The following is a 19363-nucleotide window of genomic DNA, read 5'->3' on the forward strand; positions in this document are numbered from 1 at the left end:
GCTCATTAGAGCCACACACATGGTGTGACCTCCACCCCTCCATGCACGCACCCCACCACTTGGTGGGACAAGTGTGGCGGCAGCAGCAGCAGCAGAGTTGGCTCCTCCTGTGGCTCAGCATGGCAAGGTCAGTTTGCAGCAGCTCCACTGAGTCACCGGCAGTTTGCATGGGAGAGGGATGTCCGGCTGGGAGGGTGGGAAAGTAGGGGTTCCGGGCTTGGTGGGCAGGTCCTGGCTGGAAGGGGTGGGCTGTAGCAATTGCTATACTTGGTTTTCGACACCTCTGCTCTATCCACTAGGCAACACTGCCTCCCTTTACAGGCAACACACCCAAATGAGACATTCCAAAGGAGAAGAAAAAAGTAGAGTGGCTCTCCCTTCCTTAGCCTGATCAGTGATACATTTCAATTCCTCTCTCTATAATCATCAGTAAAGTGCAGGCCAGACCATCTATGGCTGATACAAAGAAAGAGAAGCAACGTGGGGAAGATCTTCTTTAAAAATTATATATTATGGGTAATTTAACTTTAAAAACCAGAAAGGATTGGATTCCTCATCTAAAAGCAACTGAGAAAGATTTATCAGTAACTGTGGCTATCATCACATTTACACTACAAACACCAATTGCATACAACATTTTGCTCATTTTATATATCTTGTCCAAATGCATCTTTTATTCAGAACCATTTTAAGAGGTTAGTCAGGTCTTGTTAATATATTATTAGGGTGACTAGTATATGCAGGGAATAAAATGCTCTACAACTTTTCAGCAATATAGCTAAATGTGTTTATATAAAAAGCCACAGAAAAAACCCCACAGAAACCTCTTGGTCACATCTGGAGGAAACCTCAAGAACATAGCATTTTATTGAAAAAGCACGACAAAATTCCTTGTCTCATTCCCAGCACCTCTTGCTACAGGAGAGCTCTCTTGTGTAAGCAGCTCACACATTCATTCAATGGCTTTCAGGCAGGTATTCTTCCTTTACAAAATGCAGGGGTGTCAACTACCATGATCGCAGGGAAAAAAAATAACCAAGTAGTGTCAGTAAGTAAATTATGAAGTGACAATATTCCACAAAGACAAGGACAAATAATATTTATTATGTGTAGTGTTTAGCACAGGTATGGCAAACTCTTCGGACCCAGGGCCACAGCTGGGTGGAGGCACTGTATGGCAGGCCATGAATGTCGGGGCTCGGGCAGATGGCTGAGGAACAAGAGGTTGCAAAGGACAAGTTCTGAGGTGCAAGACTGGGGTGTAGGCTCCACCCAGGTTTTGCTTTTCTTGGGCAGCTCGCAATTGGCAGCTTAGCAGAACTAAGGCAGCCCCTCTTCTCCCTCACCCTCTGCTTTGGTCCTATGCTGCTTCCAGAAGCACCCAACACAGCTTGACAGGAGCGCCTCAGAGTTGGAGGCAGGTGGCTCTGTGAGCTGTCCTCGCTTGCAGGCACTGCTCTCACCTGCAGGCACTGTCCCCATGGCTTCCCCAGGCCTGGCCAAAGAGCACCGTGGAGATGGCGCCAGCCATTGACAGCAACACGCAGAGCTCTCCAGCCCTCCAGGGATGGGCCAGCCACTTATGGCAGCAGCACAGGGCTACAGGGCCTTCTTTAGCCCCACCGGGCTGGTAAAGCCCTGACGGACAGCCTGGATGCAGCCCCCGGGCCAATGTTTGCCCATCCTGGCCTTGCACAATGTGTTCCTGGCCTGGTTGGCATCCAAATACTGCTACAATATAAATATTAAACAGTATGAAGGAGATAAAGATCATATAGATGATGATACTCTAGCTCCCCTGGCAAAAGCAATTTATATGTGACATTTACACTTGCAAAAGTTTTTAATCAAACCTAAGGTCTATTGAATTGTTCAGATGATCATTTCAAAAGGCATAAAGCTCTTTCTTCTGCCAATATTTCACTACTTACATGCAACACACGGCTGTGCTCTGCTAATGAAGAAAATTATTCTATTAAAAAACTGAGGTAATCCTTCCATGAGAGCAGAACTGGTTCAGCGACTCATTATAGGATTATCAAATAAATACCCAGGAGTACATTAAAGTATTTAAAATGGGTATTATTAAAGATGCTCTAAGCTTCCAAATTTTGACCATAGCAAGCGAAGTAACAATGAAGGGTCTGTAAAAGAAAGGAATTACATTCACAAGAGGGAACCATCTGGGCAGGCCACTGAAGGAAAGGTGTTGCTCTACTACAGGCTACAGTGAACAAGTAATAGATTTAGATTAGTGGTCACTAACCAGTAGATCCTGGAGCCTCTAGCAGGTGATCCTGACTGATTTGGTTGGGTGGCTGGCTGGCGATCAAGTACAGGCACCTCAACCGTCCCTCACACCAAGCCTCTGCTGCTCCTGTCCCCTGCCTTGAGGCCTCCTGCTTGCTGTGCAGAGTGGCAGAAGAGGAGGGGGTGCTGATGTTGTGGTGTCCCCCTGCACCCACTCCTGTACTCCATCTCCACAGAGAGGAGGGTCATGACAGGGCTCAGGCTGGAGGGAGCTTGCTGGCAGCTGCTCCTGTGTCTCAACATGGAACACTTAAGGGGCAATGCAAGTCTCAAACTCTCACACAATGTGTTTGTGTCTGTAACTCTCACAACCATACAACCGTTCACACCCATCTCTCAACCTAACATACTTCTGTTACTTTTCACTTTTTTCAAAGGGTGTTATGTTTAGGTTTTAGACTGAGTGGAGCATTTCATACATTTATTTCTCTTACACTCAAATACTTTGGGTGATGAGTTCTAAAGTGCCTAACACGTCATGGCTGGAGTAATTACACCCATGGTAACTTTCGAAATATAGATATCTATTATATCCAGATTTTTGGCTTCTACTGCTGGTGCACATCTGTACATTACCTCAATATTGGTGCACATAAAATTAATTCCCCGTAATTTTTTCCATCCAGGTGCAGAACGCTGGCCAGAAGTCTCCTGGAACTGGGTACAATTTCATGGAGGCTTCTGCAGCCAAATAAGGAGATCAGCTGTAACAACCCAGCAGTGCAGAGGAGCTAAGACAGACTCCCCCCCACACACTGGCCCTGTGCCAGTCCTGGAAGCAGCTGGCCTACCCCTGTGGCCCCCGGGGAAGGTGGGGCAAAGGGTCTCCACCTGCTGCCCTTGTCTGCAGGCACTGCCCCTGCAGCTCCCACAGGCTGGGAATGGGGAAATACAGCCAGTGTAGGGGGGAGTGTCTGTGGATGGTGAACGTGCACAAGGCCACCTGCCCCTCATCCCACCACTGCCAGGAGCTGCTGCTGGATATGCTGGCTGCTTCCAAGAGTGGAGAGAACCATGGCAGGGATGAACCTGCCTTAGTCCCACTGCACCACTGCATGGGAGATGCCTGACGAAACTGCTACCTAGCCAGAGCCTGTATCCTGGATGCCTACACCAGCCCAGAACCCCCTCCTGCACCTAAACTCGCTCCTTCAAGTCTGCACCCTGAACTCCCTCCTGTATCCAAACCTCCTGCCCCAGGCTTGACACAGCCTCTCTCACCTGTTGAACACCTCAGCCCAAGACCAAAGCCTGCGCCTTCACCTCATGACCCAGCCTGGTGAAAGTGAGAGAGGATAGGAGAGGGAAGGAGGCTGGAGTAAGCAGCTAGGGGGCGGGAAGCTTCAAACCAGGAGCAGAACGGGGTTAGTTCAGTTTTGAGATGGATGCTGGATTGCACTTAAATTCAGAAAGCGACCTTGTGCTTAAAAAGTTTGGATATCATTGACCTAGATCACAGCAACCACATACCCATTATTCAGTCTCCCATCTTCGCACCCTCCCTCCCCACTTGCCAGAGGCTTTTTTGCCCCCCAAGTAAACTCATACCGAGGCCTGGGCTGTTACTCCCTCACAGCAGGTGTGGTAACTTTACAGTCCCACTAACAAGGGCTGATCTGAAACTCCAAGTAATTGAGTTGGAGAAGGAACAGGAAAAAAGAAAGTGCATTATACTATTACAGAGATCTGAAAGAGATACAAAAAGAAAAATATCCCAGCAAGGATATATTCATTATCCTAACTACAGCAGACATCGACATCAGATTCCTGTATAGAAATCCGTTTGGAATTAATGGCTTTTTGAATCACATACAGAAATTGAAAAATCCTGTAGCAAAGTTACATTTTGAAGCAAGACTGAGCTTTACCATCCAGCTTACTGTCTTTTATCTGACCATTACATAACATGTCATTCTACATTTACCTTTATGTGAAACTCCAGGTTTTCATCCATGGAGTAGATGTGATCAAAGATGTCGTGTGCAATTCTTGGAATTATTCCCATCAGCTGAGGGTCGTGCAGCTTCCCCTAGAGACACAACGGCAAACTGTAACCTGGAAAGGATTGTATGCGTGCCAGTGTCTAGTACATCTTCCTCAAACCAGTCTGTACAGTGAACACCTCTGAAGATGTTTTCGGAGCTTTTGGAATTTGCTTGATATAAATATACAAAGAGATGTCAGAGAGAGAGTGTGTTAGCATTCTTCACCGACAAAGCACCCACTTGTTTTGGCTGTTCCTGCCATTCTGTGTAGGACGCTCTCCTACTGCCATTCACACTATCACACACCAATTTAACTCAGAGAACACAAACAAAACTCGCTCAGAAAATATGGAATGATCTTCCTGGATACAGTGACCTGAATGAAAACGCGCAAAAAAGAAATAGTCTGTAAGCTGCATTCATCAGACTTCTGCCCCTTCACGGGTTCAGGCAGCTAAAAGAGAAAACCTGGGAAAGGGGGTATTGTGGTTACACGCTGTGCTTTGATTTGCTTTGAATGGGCTAGTTGCAAGATCCAGTCTTGCCAACTGGATCATTCTCTGCATTAGTGGACACAACCAGCTTCCTATGCCCTACGAAGAAGCTCCAAATATCAAGTAAAAACAGTTTCCCTAACTTCATGATGTCTTTCAGTCGCTTTCCTTTATACAGATGAGTCAATGCCAAAGTGAATTATGATGAAAGCTTGAGACAAAATCGGTCTATAACCCTGGAAAAACATCTCACACCTCATGCAATCATTTACAGTCACATATAGTTAAAGAAAGGGTCTAATAATACAATCTAAAGGATTTTCCTATGATTGTGGGATATTATTGAAATATATAGAGTCAACATAAACATGGTCTGAAAAAAAAAAAAAAGGAAGTGTTATCATGAATGTAAATGGTTAACATCAAAAAATATTGATTTCAGAATCATACGCCTACTTTTCAAAATCAGTGTTGCCATGAATCATGGGACATCATTTTAAAAATATAATCAGGCATTTCTAGAAGTAAAATCCATTTCAACTGTAAAAGTAGCAAAAAAAAAAAAAAAAAATCAGAAAATTAGCAAGAGGAGACTATGCATGCATTTGCAGACTAGATATACAATGAACTCTTTCATATCTGGCAGCCCCCGAACTGGGAAGTTGCCGGATATTCAAATATTCTGACAAGAGAGAGGTATATCTAGCAATGTACAACACTAAAGAAAAACAAACTAGCTATTAAGAAATATACAAAAACGTACACAGAGAACTTTATTTACCAACAACGGTAGTATCGTACAATGTAAACTTTTACTGTATTTGCATTTACTTTCACTATACTGTACTTATGGAAAACATAATTAAAATTTACTCAAGGTTAAAATGCCAGTTATTTGAGAGCTCTAGTTGATAGAACATCGGATATGAAAGTTTAACTGTATAATCCTTTTCTGTAGCATATGCATTTTTGGATCTTTTTGGTTTGCCGTATATAACTCTCCTATCAACTAGTCAGCTTTTATTTCAGTTTGCAGATGCAGTCCCTGTAGACACAATTTGTTGCAGTCAAATAAACTGGAGCTGGTGGAGAGGCAGCTTTCAAACCTTAAGCCAGTCTGACTGAAATTAAACATGAAAACAGGCATGTGCTCTGTATAACTATTTGACTTTGTCTACACTTGCATCTTCTTTTGAAAGACGCATGTAAATGAGGGAAATCAAAAATGCAAATGAGGTGCAGATTTACATATCTGGCACATCATTTGCATATTCTTATCTAGTTCAAAGAAGCTCTCAGGCTCTCCCTAAACAGTTACAAATGCAAGACTGTTTTACCAGAGCTCTGTTGTAGTACCTTTCCCTGTTAAGTGTACCACTGAAATGTGAAAGGCTTCACATATATATGTGTCTGTATATATAATTTTTTTTTTAAAACAGAAAATCTACCATGAAAACTTGGATTTAATATTTCTTCAATTTTAGATCAGCTTATGTTTCTCCAAACTTTAAATTAGTGTAATTGCATTACAAGAGTATGTTGAGTTAAAAAGAGGGATTAAAGCTGAAAACAGACTTGATTCCTCTTTAAATGTGACAGGTGGCTTTATTAGTTTAATAAAAAAGGAAGAAAATGCCCCTTTTTACACAGCAACCAGTTTTCCTTATCAGAGTTTGTAATTCTGAATATAAATTGACTTGAAGAGATTTTTCCTTATTGTATGTGAAAGCACGAGCTCAAGCCCCAAAGGCGCTTTGATTTAATTACATTTTGAGCTGGTGGATTATTCAGTCATTCCACTCTGTGTGGATTGAGCTGATGATTCCTCTCCCATCCCATCCCTCAATTCCCAGGGGATGCCAGGGCAGACTTAATTAGACATGGAACCATGAGTTATTACATCCCTCTGTAAAAAAGCAACTGTGGCAAATAGCAACACCACAAGTACCTGTAAACAAAAACAAGAAGTTAAAAAGCTGAAAAAACAATACTGGCTTTCTCCCTACACCTTAAAGTTAATTAGGTATTTTGCATTAATCATGCACCAAATCTGCTTGCAGCTGCTAAACAAGTTTGAGTAGGACTTCCTTCCTCATTGGAGCTGCCTCTTTCAGAACCATTATATATTTATTCATTTATTATTGTCCCTCTATTTATGGTTTGTAGTTTGAACTAAAAATACACTGGGGAAAAAAGTTACCCAGCTTCTTGCACACTGATTTTGGGAGGTTCTTGCTGAGACAGATCTCAGCCAAACACTTAGATTGCATCCCAGGTAAGTGGGCCCATAAGACAACTAAATATCTGCAGAGTCAGAATATTATATCAAGATATCTAAATATCATCTAACTGCTTCTGTTTCTAGGGCACTTTCCCCTTGCGAAGGATAAGAGACCCTGGAGCCGCAGACAGCATTATACTTCTGCACACATACACTCAGGACTTCAGCCTTTGGCTTTGCATTCCTCTCTCCAAGAGCAATGATTCACAAGACCAGCTTTTTATGCTGCACCGTGTGTGAGTAGAATTCCCAGGAGAGGACTCCAAATGAGAACAAAAATTGAAGGATGAACTTTGATAGTGACGCATGCAACATGAATACACAAACCTGTATCATTGCTTTTGCTTTGCAATTAACAAGTCTAATTCAAAACCTCTAAAAATACATACACTTAACCTGGTCAAATAAATCTGGAGAAGCTGTTGTAGTTTCCACCTGTTGGTAACTGTTCCTTATTTCAGCTACTTATCAATAAAAACCCTTGAGAAAATTCCACAGTGAAGAAATTTCTTCAAGCATGATAAAGCATATGCAGGCCTTCTTACATGCCACTTGTATGCCACAATCACAATTCATTTTGCTAGGCATCCAGATTACAATAAAATATTGCTACTTTACCTCCATAGTATGTGTTTTGCCTGAAGATGTCTGTCCATATGCAAAAATTGTTCCATTGTAGCCTTCAAGAACATCTACAGGGAAGAAGAGAATAATCAAAAATACACACTGTTGTCTTAAATACTGCATTTTCAGAAAACAAAACATTTAGCAAGTCACCATTTATATTAATCAAAATTCAATAAGAAAGATTTGTGGAAAGAAATGAAAAAACCCCACACACCAGAAGCACTGAGTCACTATGTTAATGAAAAAAATTGGAATTTTGTTACAAGATCTAATTTAGATATTAGAAAGTCATCTGTTTGCCCTACATTTATGGAGATAATATGAAAAAAATATATAGATTTAAGTTTGATATCTACCATAGCATTGGCAATATTTATAGCATTGTTAATTTTTCAGGGAGCACTGGGGAGCCCCAAACCCCACCTGCCACCCATAAAAGAAAAGATGTAAGGGGGGCCCCCAGACAGGAGGATCCCCAATGCCCCCACATTAGGGTAAGCCACCACAACTGGCTCCCTGACATGCTGCATCCCCCTCATCCCTCCAGCATAAGAACAAGCCTCTGCTCTCCGGGTCCCCCAGTGCGTGACTCAGTCCGCAGCCTTCCCAAGCACTGAGCCAGTCAAGTGCCACCCAAGCTGGGCTGGTCTCTGCACTGGACCATGCCAAACTGCCCCACATTCCCACCCCATCCCCAAGCACTGGACTGGCCTCTGTGCTGGGCTGAGCCACAAGCAGACTTTCCAAGTGCCAGCTCCTCCAATCATGAAGGCCCTATTATCTCCGCTGAGCCTACTCAGTCCACCAGCTCTGTGTCACTCCTCATTGCCCTGTCCCCAGGAGCAGGGTAGGGTAAGTAGCAGGTCCTTTGAGGATGGGAGGGATGAAGCTGATGAGGCAGTGAGGTTCTTGGAGCAGGGCAAGGCACTGCAGCCCAGTTGCCAGGCAGCAGGTTGATGGCAGCATCAGGGAAGGCAATGCCTTTTATACCTACCATCCATGACCATCTTCCTTTGCATTTAGACAGAGCCTAGAACAGAGGTCTGCAAATTGCAGCTCCAGAGCCGCATATGGCTCTAAAGACTTCTTTGGGGCTCCCAATGCTATAATTGCAAAGTTTACAAAAAAAAAAAAAAAAGAAAACCTTCCTGATGATTTTTAATGAATGGTGACTGTCTAAAAGCCCAACAATGAACTCATATCTAAATAGCAAACAATATGTGATCTTGAAACATTAGGTAACTCCCCCTTTAATGCCTGCAGTGACTTGTGGGATATGATACCGTAGCTGTATTTTGAACATGTTGCTAATAAAGTCTTGATTTTGAAAAGGAAAAGGAAGCTTGCACATTCCTACTGTGTAGAGCAATATGTATTTTAAAAAGAAAACAAACTAAATGCGAAGTAAAATTGGCATAATTAAAATAGGTGTGAGGAAATAGAATATGTAAAAAGTTTGAGAAGGTCCTGCAGTAAATATGTATCACATTGCAAATTACTGTGTGTGTGCTGTGCTTAAAATGTGTTACAGAAATATGGTTTGATATTATTAAAGATGGTGGTCCTGTATTCACATGCATTGCAGCTCTTGAATTATTGAGTTTACCGAATTCAAAAAAAAGGGCTCGTCTTGCTATTTTGGTTGCTGGCCCTTGGTCTGGAACATTCCGGGCTTTGCTGCAATATACAAACAAAGATGTTTGCTCTGGCCTTTAGTTATACTACCCTCGCTGCCTGCAGCTCCTGCAACAGACCATGGAGTGGGTGGTGAATTGTAAACATTTACAGACACACACCCCTTTTCTGAGTAATTCATGACCCAGCTCTTCTCTATAATCACAGTGAGTGCTTATACTTTTTCTTCATATTCACTAAAATCTAAGTAATCCTTAATCCATTACATCCCTCTGTGGCCACATGCCTGCCCTCCCTCTGCCCATACAGTGAGCTCAGCCACTCAGCTATTAAGGTGCGTAAAAATAAATGTTGACCACTGATGGTCATGTCATATAAGGCCAGATTCTCTGTCCCACTCCATTCATTTTCACCATTTATTACCATTCCTGTCCTTGCAACTTAGCCCTCTTGTATCCTTTCATAGAGAATGTCCTGTTAGAGAGAACACTCAGGCTATAGCCACACTACCATGGAAGATCAACCCACTCAGGGTCGATCTTCTGGGGTTTTGTTTCACACATACACAAAACGACACTTTCCAGAGTCAAGCCAACCCTGGAACTCCCCATAAGTGGTGACAATTAAAGGAAGATAGATGGGAGACATGCTCCTGTCGGCCTTCCTCCATGTAGACAGACATTGGAGTCAACTGCTGATAAATCGATTTTAGCTACACAATTGGCACAGCTAAAATTGCCTATTGGAAGTCGACTTCTATATCTCCAGTAGACATAGCCTTAAACTTGATAGCAGAGCCACTTCAACCTCTTTGTTAACTCTAATAAAATTAGTTTTCTTGAACATGTTTTTAATTTGTTTTAAAACTTGAAAGCTCCTATTTTTTGTGGAGATTTAAATGCCTTCCTCTCAATTCACAAGTTGAAACAATTTTTTATATTTTGGGAACCACCGAGAAAGCAATTACCACAAAGAAATCATTAAAACAATTCACAGTCCCTTAGTCCAAGGTCACGTGCACACAGTAAAAATTGCTACCATTAAAAAGCAAAGCCAACTGCATAGCTAGTGCTGGCCATTATATATTGACCACCTACTTTAAACAACAATGTCTAGTAACCATGGTGTTTAATTCCTTTCAGTCAGCAGTATTCTTCCCATAGTGCAGTGCATGAAAGACAAAAGAACTCAGACATAATCATCATCTCTCCCTACAGGAAAAAAGATGAAGCTTTTTTCCCCAATGATAAAAGACCAGGTCAGAATAGGAAGGAACAGGAGTGCAGAAAATAGAGAAAAAGAAAGAATAACCACCAAACAATCCATCACTGCATATTATAATCCTTCCAAAAGATGGATCTTACAAAAATTACCAAGCAGCAGAGATTAACAAATGCCTCTAATACCCAGATTACTATGCAAGGTAGCTTGTGTTCAAAAGTGTATGATTTCATATACATCGGAATATGAAAATAATTTGGCTTAGTTACTGCTCTTCGTTAACAAGAACGGTTTTCTGCTCTTCCGTTCAAAGTCCTCCTTTAAAAACTTTGTACTGTGAATGCAATTATAACAATCATTTTAGAAACGAAAACAGAACATTAAGCCAGCTGCTATTCTCTACAATTACATGAATCACAATTGAACCACTGGGCTCTATGTGAATATGTTTTGAAGAAAGGATACAAGATAACTATCAGAAAGCTAAATAAATATAAAAACAAAACAAATGATTCTGGCACCCAAGATGCCAGCAAGACAACAACATTAGTAAATATCCCCAATGGAATGCACTGACTCAGTGTTCAAAAAGCTTTTCAAAGATGAGAGCCAGTTCAGGAAAAAGAAACCTATCCTTCTCTACTCCCCCCGCCCCAGTCCAACTCCCATTTTAATGCTAAAGGCAGGTCCTTTCTCCTTAACACAATCCCTATAATGGGGCTCCTCCTTCTGAAAACACTGGAGGTAGAGCTATATAATGGGATATACTGTTTAAGAAGATCTTGAGCTGTGAAATAGTTAATGCTGACATTTAAAACAAAATCGTTGGCATCAGAGTTAAGACCCTGAAAAGAGGGAGGCAGTTCACACCTCAGAGCTGTTGTTTCAGGCTCTCTGGGAACAGAGGTAGACTGATCTCTATCTGTTACACTCACGTCACATTTTGAAGATTTTGTTTACAGCCATAACAGGTTTCATGAGTGAGACTCTGCAGAATGGAGGTCTGTGCATATTCCCCAGCCAGCTCTCCACACTCCCCGGGGAATATGCCTGGCACTGTGAGTAACACAAGAACAGCCATACTGGGTCTGGCCAGAAGTCCATCTAGCCCAGTATTCTGTCACCCAACAGTGACCAATGCCCAATGCCCCAGAAGGAGTAAACAGAACAGGTAACCATTGAGTGATCCCTTTTTTGGTCACCCATTTATAGCCTCTGACAAACAGAGGCTATCGACACCATTACTACCTATCTGAACTAACAACTATTGAGAGACCTAATCTCCATGAATTTATGTAGCTCTTTTTTAAACCCACTTAAAGTCCTGGTCTCCAGAACACCCTCTGGCAAGGAGTTCCACAGGCTGACTGTGCACTGTGTGAAGAAACACTTGGGATTTTTGGTTTTAAACCCGCTACCTTTTAATTTCATTTGGTGACATCCCAAGTTCTTATGCTACAGGAACAAATTAAAAATAAGTCCTTATTCACTTTCTCCATGCCTGTCATGATTTTACAGTACAGGTTGAATCACTCTAGTCCAGCAGCCTCAGGACCGGATTGGTGCCCAACAAAAGAATTTGCCAAACCGTGGGAGGTCTGTATGGAGGAAATAGTCTGACAGTTTTAAAAAGTTATTGCACACTCACTATGCAAACGGTGTTTAACCCATGTTAGTTTTAAAAGTAGTTTCTGGTAATTTAGAAGCTGGTTCTTACCAGGGGCTTCCAGAATGAATAGCGTAACACTGCTTTTATACTTAAATCCAGCTTTTACAGTTACATCCATAAAAACAACTAACGTTTACTTTTGCTTTAATAGAAGAGCAATTGTGACATCACTTACCTTTAACAATCTGCTTGGCACAGGCATTATAGACTTGTTCCTGGGTCGTGTTTGGCGGTAAGACTCGATCAAAGACATAAGGTTTTGACTGCTGAAATAATAAAACAAAGTTCTGTTTTAAAAAGTGATAAAACTCCATAAAAAGTAGTAAGAAGACTGGACCCACTCAATAGGGACCCTATTTAAATTAAGGAAAATTTCCAATGCAGCAGAAATTATGATATATTTCAGTGAACAAATAATGAGTAAAAGGCACATCTGTTGTTGCCTGGAAGTCTGTTCCCAATCATCAGTAAATGTTTCCCTTGAATTTCCTATCTATTTAGCTCATTGAATTGGATACAACTAAAAAAAAAAATTGCAAGAAACAATGGGATAAAATGTAGTCCTAATGGACTTCACTAATCCTGAGCTCTCCCTTGTCTCTTCCAGGATTTGAGAGAGAAGATCCATTTTGTCAACCCAAGTCTGTGACTGAAAAGGAATCCATCAACATTCATCACAACTTTCTACCATTTTAAATATTCAGGTAATGACGACTGAAAACTGACCAAATGAATTCAAATTATCAGTTAAAAAGAGAACAAAAAAACCAACACACACCATGCTTTCTATCCAGTTCCACACCAATCTGGAGTGTTAGCATAGTTTGATTATTTGGCCATAATAGCTGGATATTCATCTAAGTGATGAAAACACAAATAAGACTGCATATCTAGTTATTGTGGACTGGTCTTTTACTCTAAGAATTACAAAAAGATTTTCAGCTTCAATAATAGCAATGCTTTTTTCCTGTACTACAAACGAATACCATTACAAAGCGAAACACGTTTATGAAATGAAGCAAAAACATTTGGCTTTAGGGAGCTCATCAGGTTGCAGAGGTTGATCCTGCCACAGAAACTAAGTTAGTCCTGGCTTCTAAATGCCATGGCTAATGGTTCACTAAAAATACCTGAATAAATAAGGGGAAAATAATGGGCATGCATTAACAAAATTAAATCTACTTATCTTCCTTAGAGCAACAACATGGGATTGAGCACAAAGAAATACATGCCAGTATGGATGAAATTAAAAGGTAGATCATTTTTAAAGACAGAAACTTTTTCACAGATCAGTAAAGCCAGTAAATGCTAAGCTATCTTCATTTAAAATAAAAGATTTCTTCAGTGAACACCAGGAAGAACAGAACCCAATTCTCTCCCACTCTAGTTTTCTATCAAAGAATGCAGTTCTTCCAATCCCAGAGGAGTGTTCTAAAACTCCTTAACAAGGATTTCAAATAAACTGATGGGTGGCTAAATCTGGAAATCATCCAATCACATCTGCCATTTGTAACCAGCTGTTCAAATATTTGTGCTTAATTCACTATTAGTGGTTGTATTCTGATTTATTTTAAGCTAACCATGTAACTGGTGTCTGTGTAACTGCATAGTCACATCTTAAACATTGCCTCTGACCCAGAAACACATTTGCCCCAGGTTAGGGTTGAGGACCTTTAGCCAAGTAATGAGAGACCTTGCGCCATACTGTTGTGTGTATAGAGAACTCTAGTCTTCAAGACAAATCAACCTAGCTCTATCATGAATGCTAAACAAAAATACCAAAGATCTTCAAGAACGCACGTATACAATCCTCACAATTTTGTTGTATGCAGCTGGCTGAAAGGTTAAATATTAGTACAGTTACAAACGTTAAATTGTTCTATTGTTCAAGTGAAAAAAGTTAAAGAGCATGCACAAAGTGCAGTTCTTTCAGAAGAGGTGCCAGCTCATGTACTTTACACCACTTCTTGCAGTCTCATCATATTAATTTTCAACCCAGATGATCAATTGCATTTCAGAAGGAAGAGATTCAAAAATATACTCATTGCAACAAGCAAAAACAAAACAAAACAAAAAAGATTGCAATATTCATCACAGCTGTCTAGAGCCCAGATACCAGCTTCGGACCTCATGAGGCATCCCTGAAATTGTACCTTAAAATTAGAGACGGACCCAAGCACAAGTTTAGATAAGCATTCACACTTCTAAGGTGGGGAGCTGTTTAGAGCCAGGGCTTTGGGTATAAATAGGCCCCAACCCAATTCACAGCCCTGAAAAAGGCACCACACACCATGAAATCTGGTCCCCGCCCCCACTCCTTGAAATCTGGTCTTGTGTACTTTTACCTGATACTATACCAATTTCACAGGGGAGTCACGTTTCTCAAATTGAAGGCGCTGATGTCATGGAGCTGCAGGGGGAGTCGCAAGGTGATATTAGGGAGAGAGTCACAGTACTTCTGCACTACCTTCAGATCTGGAGAGCATCAGCTGATAGCTGGGCACCCAGCACTGAAGGCAGCCTGGAAGTACAGGTGGCATTACCACACTATGCTACCATTAGTTCCGCACTGCTGAAGGTGGCGGCTCTGTCTTCAGAGCTCAGCTCACAGCTAGCAGCTGCTACTCTCCAGCTGCCTAGCTCTGAAGGCAGCACCACCATCCGCAGAGAGGTAAGGATGGCAGTGTATTGTATTTCCACCCTTTCTTCAACACAGCTTAACGCAGAGCTGGGCCCTCAGTCAGCAGCTGTCATGCTCTGACCACCAACCTGTGAAGACAATAGCACAGAAGTAAGGGGGAGATAATACCATTACCCCTACTTCTAGGCTGCTGCTGGCAGGTGACTGCCTTCAGAACTGGGTGCCCAGCTCAACCCCCATCACAATTCCTTTTTGGGTCAGGACACCAACAATTACAATACCAGGGAAAGTTCAGATTTAAATAGTAAAATCAGGACTTCTTTAAAATCCTATGACTATGAAATTGACCAAAACGGACCATGAATTTGGGAGGACCCTAGGGATAACATAATGTCTAACAAAAACAAATCTGAAACTATTAAGGAATGCATCACAATACATCCAATTTGACTGGCAATGCTCGCTCCAGGAAAACTTTATAAATTACATTTAAGGCAGAGTAAACAGAGTTCCCCAACTCCTTCATCCCCCCACTGCACGCATCTTCTTTAGCCTACTATCCACCCCCTACCATGAGGCCCTCTCACATGTGTTAATTTTTCAGGTTTTGTGCACACTTGCCTTTGGAATGTTTAAAAGTATCAAATAAACTTCATAGTTTTGCTTTGCTTTGCTTTTTCCATGTCCAAAAAAGGTATGAACAACAAACGTTTTATAAAATGGGCTAATGGGAGCTCACCTTAGCTTGTAACATTAACACACATGATCACAAAATCCATGCTAAAGGAACATTAACACCAAGTACTCAAAAGTAAAGAACACTACAATTAAGGTAGTCTACAACCTTAATTCAGCCCCATTATGCATATGTACGATCTGATCACACAACAGAAGGCTGTGTATTGGACTATAACTTCTAATTTCCACATAAAATACCTAAGTGAGCAGGTCAATACATTTTCAATAGAACACAGAATCACAGGGCTGGAAGGGACCTCAGGAGGTCATCTAGTCCAGCCCCCTGCTTCAAGCAGGATCAACCCCTACTAAGTCATCCCAGCCAGGACCTTGTCCAGCCGGGACTTAAAAACCTCAAGGGATGGCGAATCCACCACCTCTCTAGGTAACGCATTCCAATGCTTCACGACACACCCAGTGAAGGATTTTTTCCTAATATCTAACCTACACCTCTCCCTCTTCAACTTCTGACCATTACTCCTGGTTCTGCCATCTGACACCACCCAGAACAGTTTCTCACCCCCCTCTTTAATAGCAGCCTTCAACTTCCTGAAGGGGAGCTCTAAATCACCTCTAAGTCTTCTCTTCTGTAAACTAAACAAGCTCAAATCCCTCAGCCTATCCTCATAGGCCTTGTGCTCCAGACCCTTAATTATTTTTGTTACCCTTCGCTGAACCTGCTCTAGCAAACCCACATCCTTTTTATACTGGGGGGCCCAAAACTGGACACAATATTCCAGATGTGGCCTCACCAGTGCCAAATAAAGAGGAATAACTACTTCTCTAGATCTGCTCGAAATGCTCCTCCTAATGCACCCCAGTATGCCGTTAGCTTTCTTGGCTACAAGGGCACACTGTTTACTCATATCCAGCCTTTCATCCACCATAACCCCTAGGTCCCTTTCCATCGTACTGCTGCTGAGCCACTCGGTCCCCAGCCTGCAACAATGTTTGGGATTCTTCCGCCCCAGGTGCAGGACTGTACACTTCTCCTTATTGAACCGCATCAGATTTCTTTTGGCCCAGTCCTCCAATTTATCCAGGTCCCTCTGGATTCTCTCTCTACCCTCCAACATATCTACCTCTCCCCCTAGTTTTGTGTCATCCGCAAACTTGCTGAGGGTGCAACCCAGTCCCTCATCCAGGTCATTAATAAAGGTGTTGAATAACACCAGCCCCAGAACCGAGCCTTGCAGCACTCCGCTTGAAACAGACCGCCATCCAGATATTGAGCCATTGACCCCTACCCATTGGGCCCGACCGTCAAGCCAGCTTTCTATCCATCTTATAGTCCAAGGATCCAATCCATATTTCCTTAACTTATGGACAAAAATGTTGTGGAAGACCGTATCAAAAGCCTTGCTGAAGTCAAGGTCTATCACATCCACTGACTTCCCCATGTCCACAGAGCTTGTTACCTCGTCATAGAAGCTGATCAGAGTGGTGAGGCAGGACTCGTCCCTGGTGAATCCATGTTGGCTACTTTTGATCACTTTCCCCTCTTCCAAGTGCTTCAAAATGGATTCCCTGGGGATTCCCTCCATTATTTTCCAAGGGATTGAGGTAAGGCCGACGGGTCTATAGTTCCCTGGATTGTCCTTCTTTCCTTTTTTAAAGATGGGCACTACGTTTGCCTTCTTCCAATCATCCGGTATCTCCCCTGATCTCCAAGAGTCTTCAAGGATAATGGCCAAAGGTTCAGCCATGACCTCTGCCAATACCCTCAGTACCCTGGGGTGCATTAAATCCAAACCCATGGACTTGTGCACATCTAGTTTTTCTAGATAGCTCAGAACTTGTTCCTTCCCCACAGATGGCTGCCCTCCACCTTCCCATACTGCATCATCTAGGACCCTCATGGGGAAGTTGACTTTGTCCGTGAAGACTGAGGCAAAAAAAGCATTGAGTACTTCAGCTTTTCCTGCATCATCTGTCACTAGGTTACCTCCCTCATCCAGTAATGGCCCCACACCTTTTCTGATAATCTGTTTATTGTTCACATGCCTATAGAAGCCCTTCTTGTTACTCTTCACATCCCTTGCCAGCCGCAGTTCCAATTGTGCTTTCGTTTTCCTGATTACTGCCCGGCATTCTCCAGCCATATGTTTATACTCCTCCTTAGTCAACTATCCATGTTTCCATTTCTTGTATGCATCATTTTTGAATTTAAGGTGACTAAGGATTTCCCTGTTAAGCCAAGCTGGTTGCCTACAATGTTTGCATTTCTTACTACGCAGCGGGATTGTTTGTTCCTGTGCCTTCAGTAAGGCTTCTTTAAAATACTTCCAGTTCTCTTCAACTCTTTTCCCCTTCATCTTCGTTTCCCAAGGGATCCTGCTCATCTGGTCTCTTAGAAAGTCAAAGTCTGCTCTTCTGAAATCAAGGGTCTGTATGTTACTGCACACCCTTCTTCCTTTCGTCTGGATCCTGAAATCTACGATCTCATGGTTGCTGCAGCCCAGGTTTCCTCCCACTTCTATTTCTCCTACTAGTTCTTCCCTGTTTGTGAGCTGCAGGTCAAGTTTTACATGGCCCCTCTTCGGTTCCTTCAGCACTTGTACCAAGAAGTTATCCCCAACATTCTCCAAAAACTTCCTGGATTGTCTGTGTGCTGATGTATTGGTCTCCCAACAAATGTCCGGATGATTAAAGTCTCCCATGAGAATCAGAGCCTGTGATTTGGAAGCTTCACTAAGCTGCCTGAAGAAAGCCTCATCTATCTCCTCTCCCTGATCTGGCGGCCTGTAACAGACACCAACTACAACATCACCTCTGTTACTTCCACCTCTAAGCTTAACCCAAAGACACTCAACTGGATTTTCTCCCTCCTCATACTGGAGCTCTGAGCAATCATACTGCTCCCTTACATAGAGCGCAACTCCTCCTCCTTTTCTCCCCTGTCTGTCCTTCCTAAACAATTTATAACCTTCCATGACTGTGTTCCAGTTATGCGAATTGTCCCACCAAGCGTCTGTTATTCCAACCACCTCATACTTGTGTGACTGTGCCAGGGCCTCTAATTCTTCCTGTTTGCTCCCCAGGCTTCTGGCATTAGCATACAAGCATCTTAGAGAAGGGGCTGATTGGCCCACTTTCTCCTCTTCACCCAGGAAACCCACTTGATTATTCCCTCCTCCTTCCTCACCTATCTCTGGGCTTGTGTCACCTTCCCCCGACAAACCTAGTTTAAAGCCCTCCTCACTAGGCTTGCAAGCCTGCCTGCAAAGATGCTCTTTCCTCTTTTAGTGAGGTAGATCTCAGAGTAGCTGCTGTATTAGTCTGTAGCATCACAAATAGCAAAAAAAAAAAAAAAAAAAAAAAAAATATCCACATCTTAGACACTGACAAAGTTATTAGGTCATGAGGTTTTGTGGATAAAATCCACTTTTCCTTTAGTCTCTAAGGGCATACAGGACTTATTATTATCAACAGAACACGTTATACACAGATTTTAAAAAGGACCAAACATCACAGACCTTGGGGGACAAAAGTGTCAAGAACGTTAAAATCATGTTTATAAACACAGATAGGGAACCAGGATGGTTTAAAAAAAAAATACTATTGTAAAAACCCCCCAAAATCAGATTTTTGTTTTTTAATCAATACTAAATTTTCCATTTAAAACCAGTTATCATTAAATCTCATCACAAACGTGCTACATCTACATTTATGGTCTAATAAGAATGAATTACACTAAACCCTCAATTTAAAGAGCTAATGGGGGTGAAGGTGTGTTAATGCCAAAAGTCCGTTAAATATAAA

At 42.1% G+C, this 19363-nt stretch overlaps 1 protein-coding gene across 3 annotated transcripts in view; it reads right to left on the reverse strand.

Moving 5' to 3' along the window:
• KIF5C (kinesin family member 5C) overlaps positions 1-19363 on the reverse strand; it is a 123371-nt gene that overhangs the window by 71292 nt on the left and 32716 nt on the right. For all 3 annotated transcript variants that reach the window (XR_012646350.1, XM_075000720.1, XM_075000722.1), the window contains exons 2-4: positions 12398-12488; positions 7689-7762; positions 4235-4339 (exon numbers count right to left, since the gene is read on the reverse strand). Coding sequence is in view for 2 of the 3 variants with exons in the window: in XM_075000720.1 (XP_074856821.1) it covers positions 4235-4339; positions 7689-7762; positions 12398-12488 (270 nt within the window). In the remaining variant the exon portion in view is untranslated. The remainder of the gene's footprint in view (positions 1-4234; positions 4340-7688; positions 7763-12397; positions 12489-19363) is intronic.

The sequence above is a fragment of the Carettochelys insculpta genome, chromosome 8 (genome assembly GCF_033958435.1).
Source record: "Carettochelys insculpta isolate YL-2023 chromosome 8, ASM3395843v1, whole genome shotgun sequence".
Taxonomy (NCBI): domain Eukaryota; kingdom Metazoa; phylum Chordata; order Testudines; family Carettochelyidae; genus Carettochelys; species Carettochelys insculpta.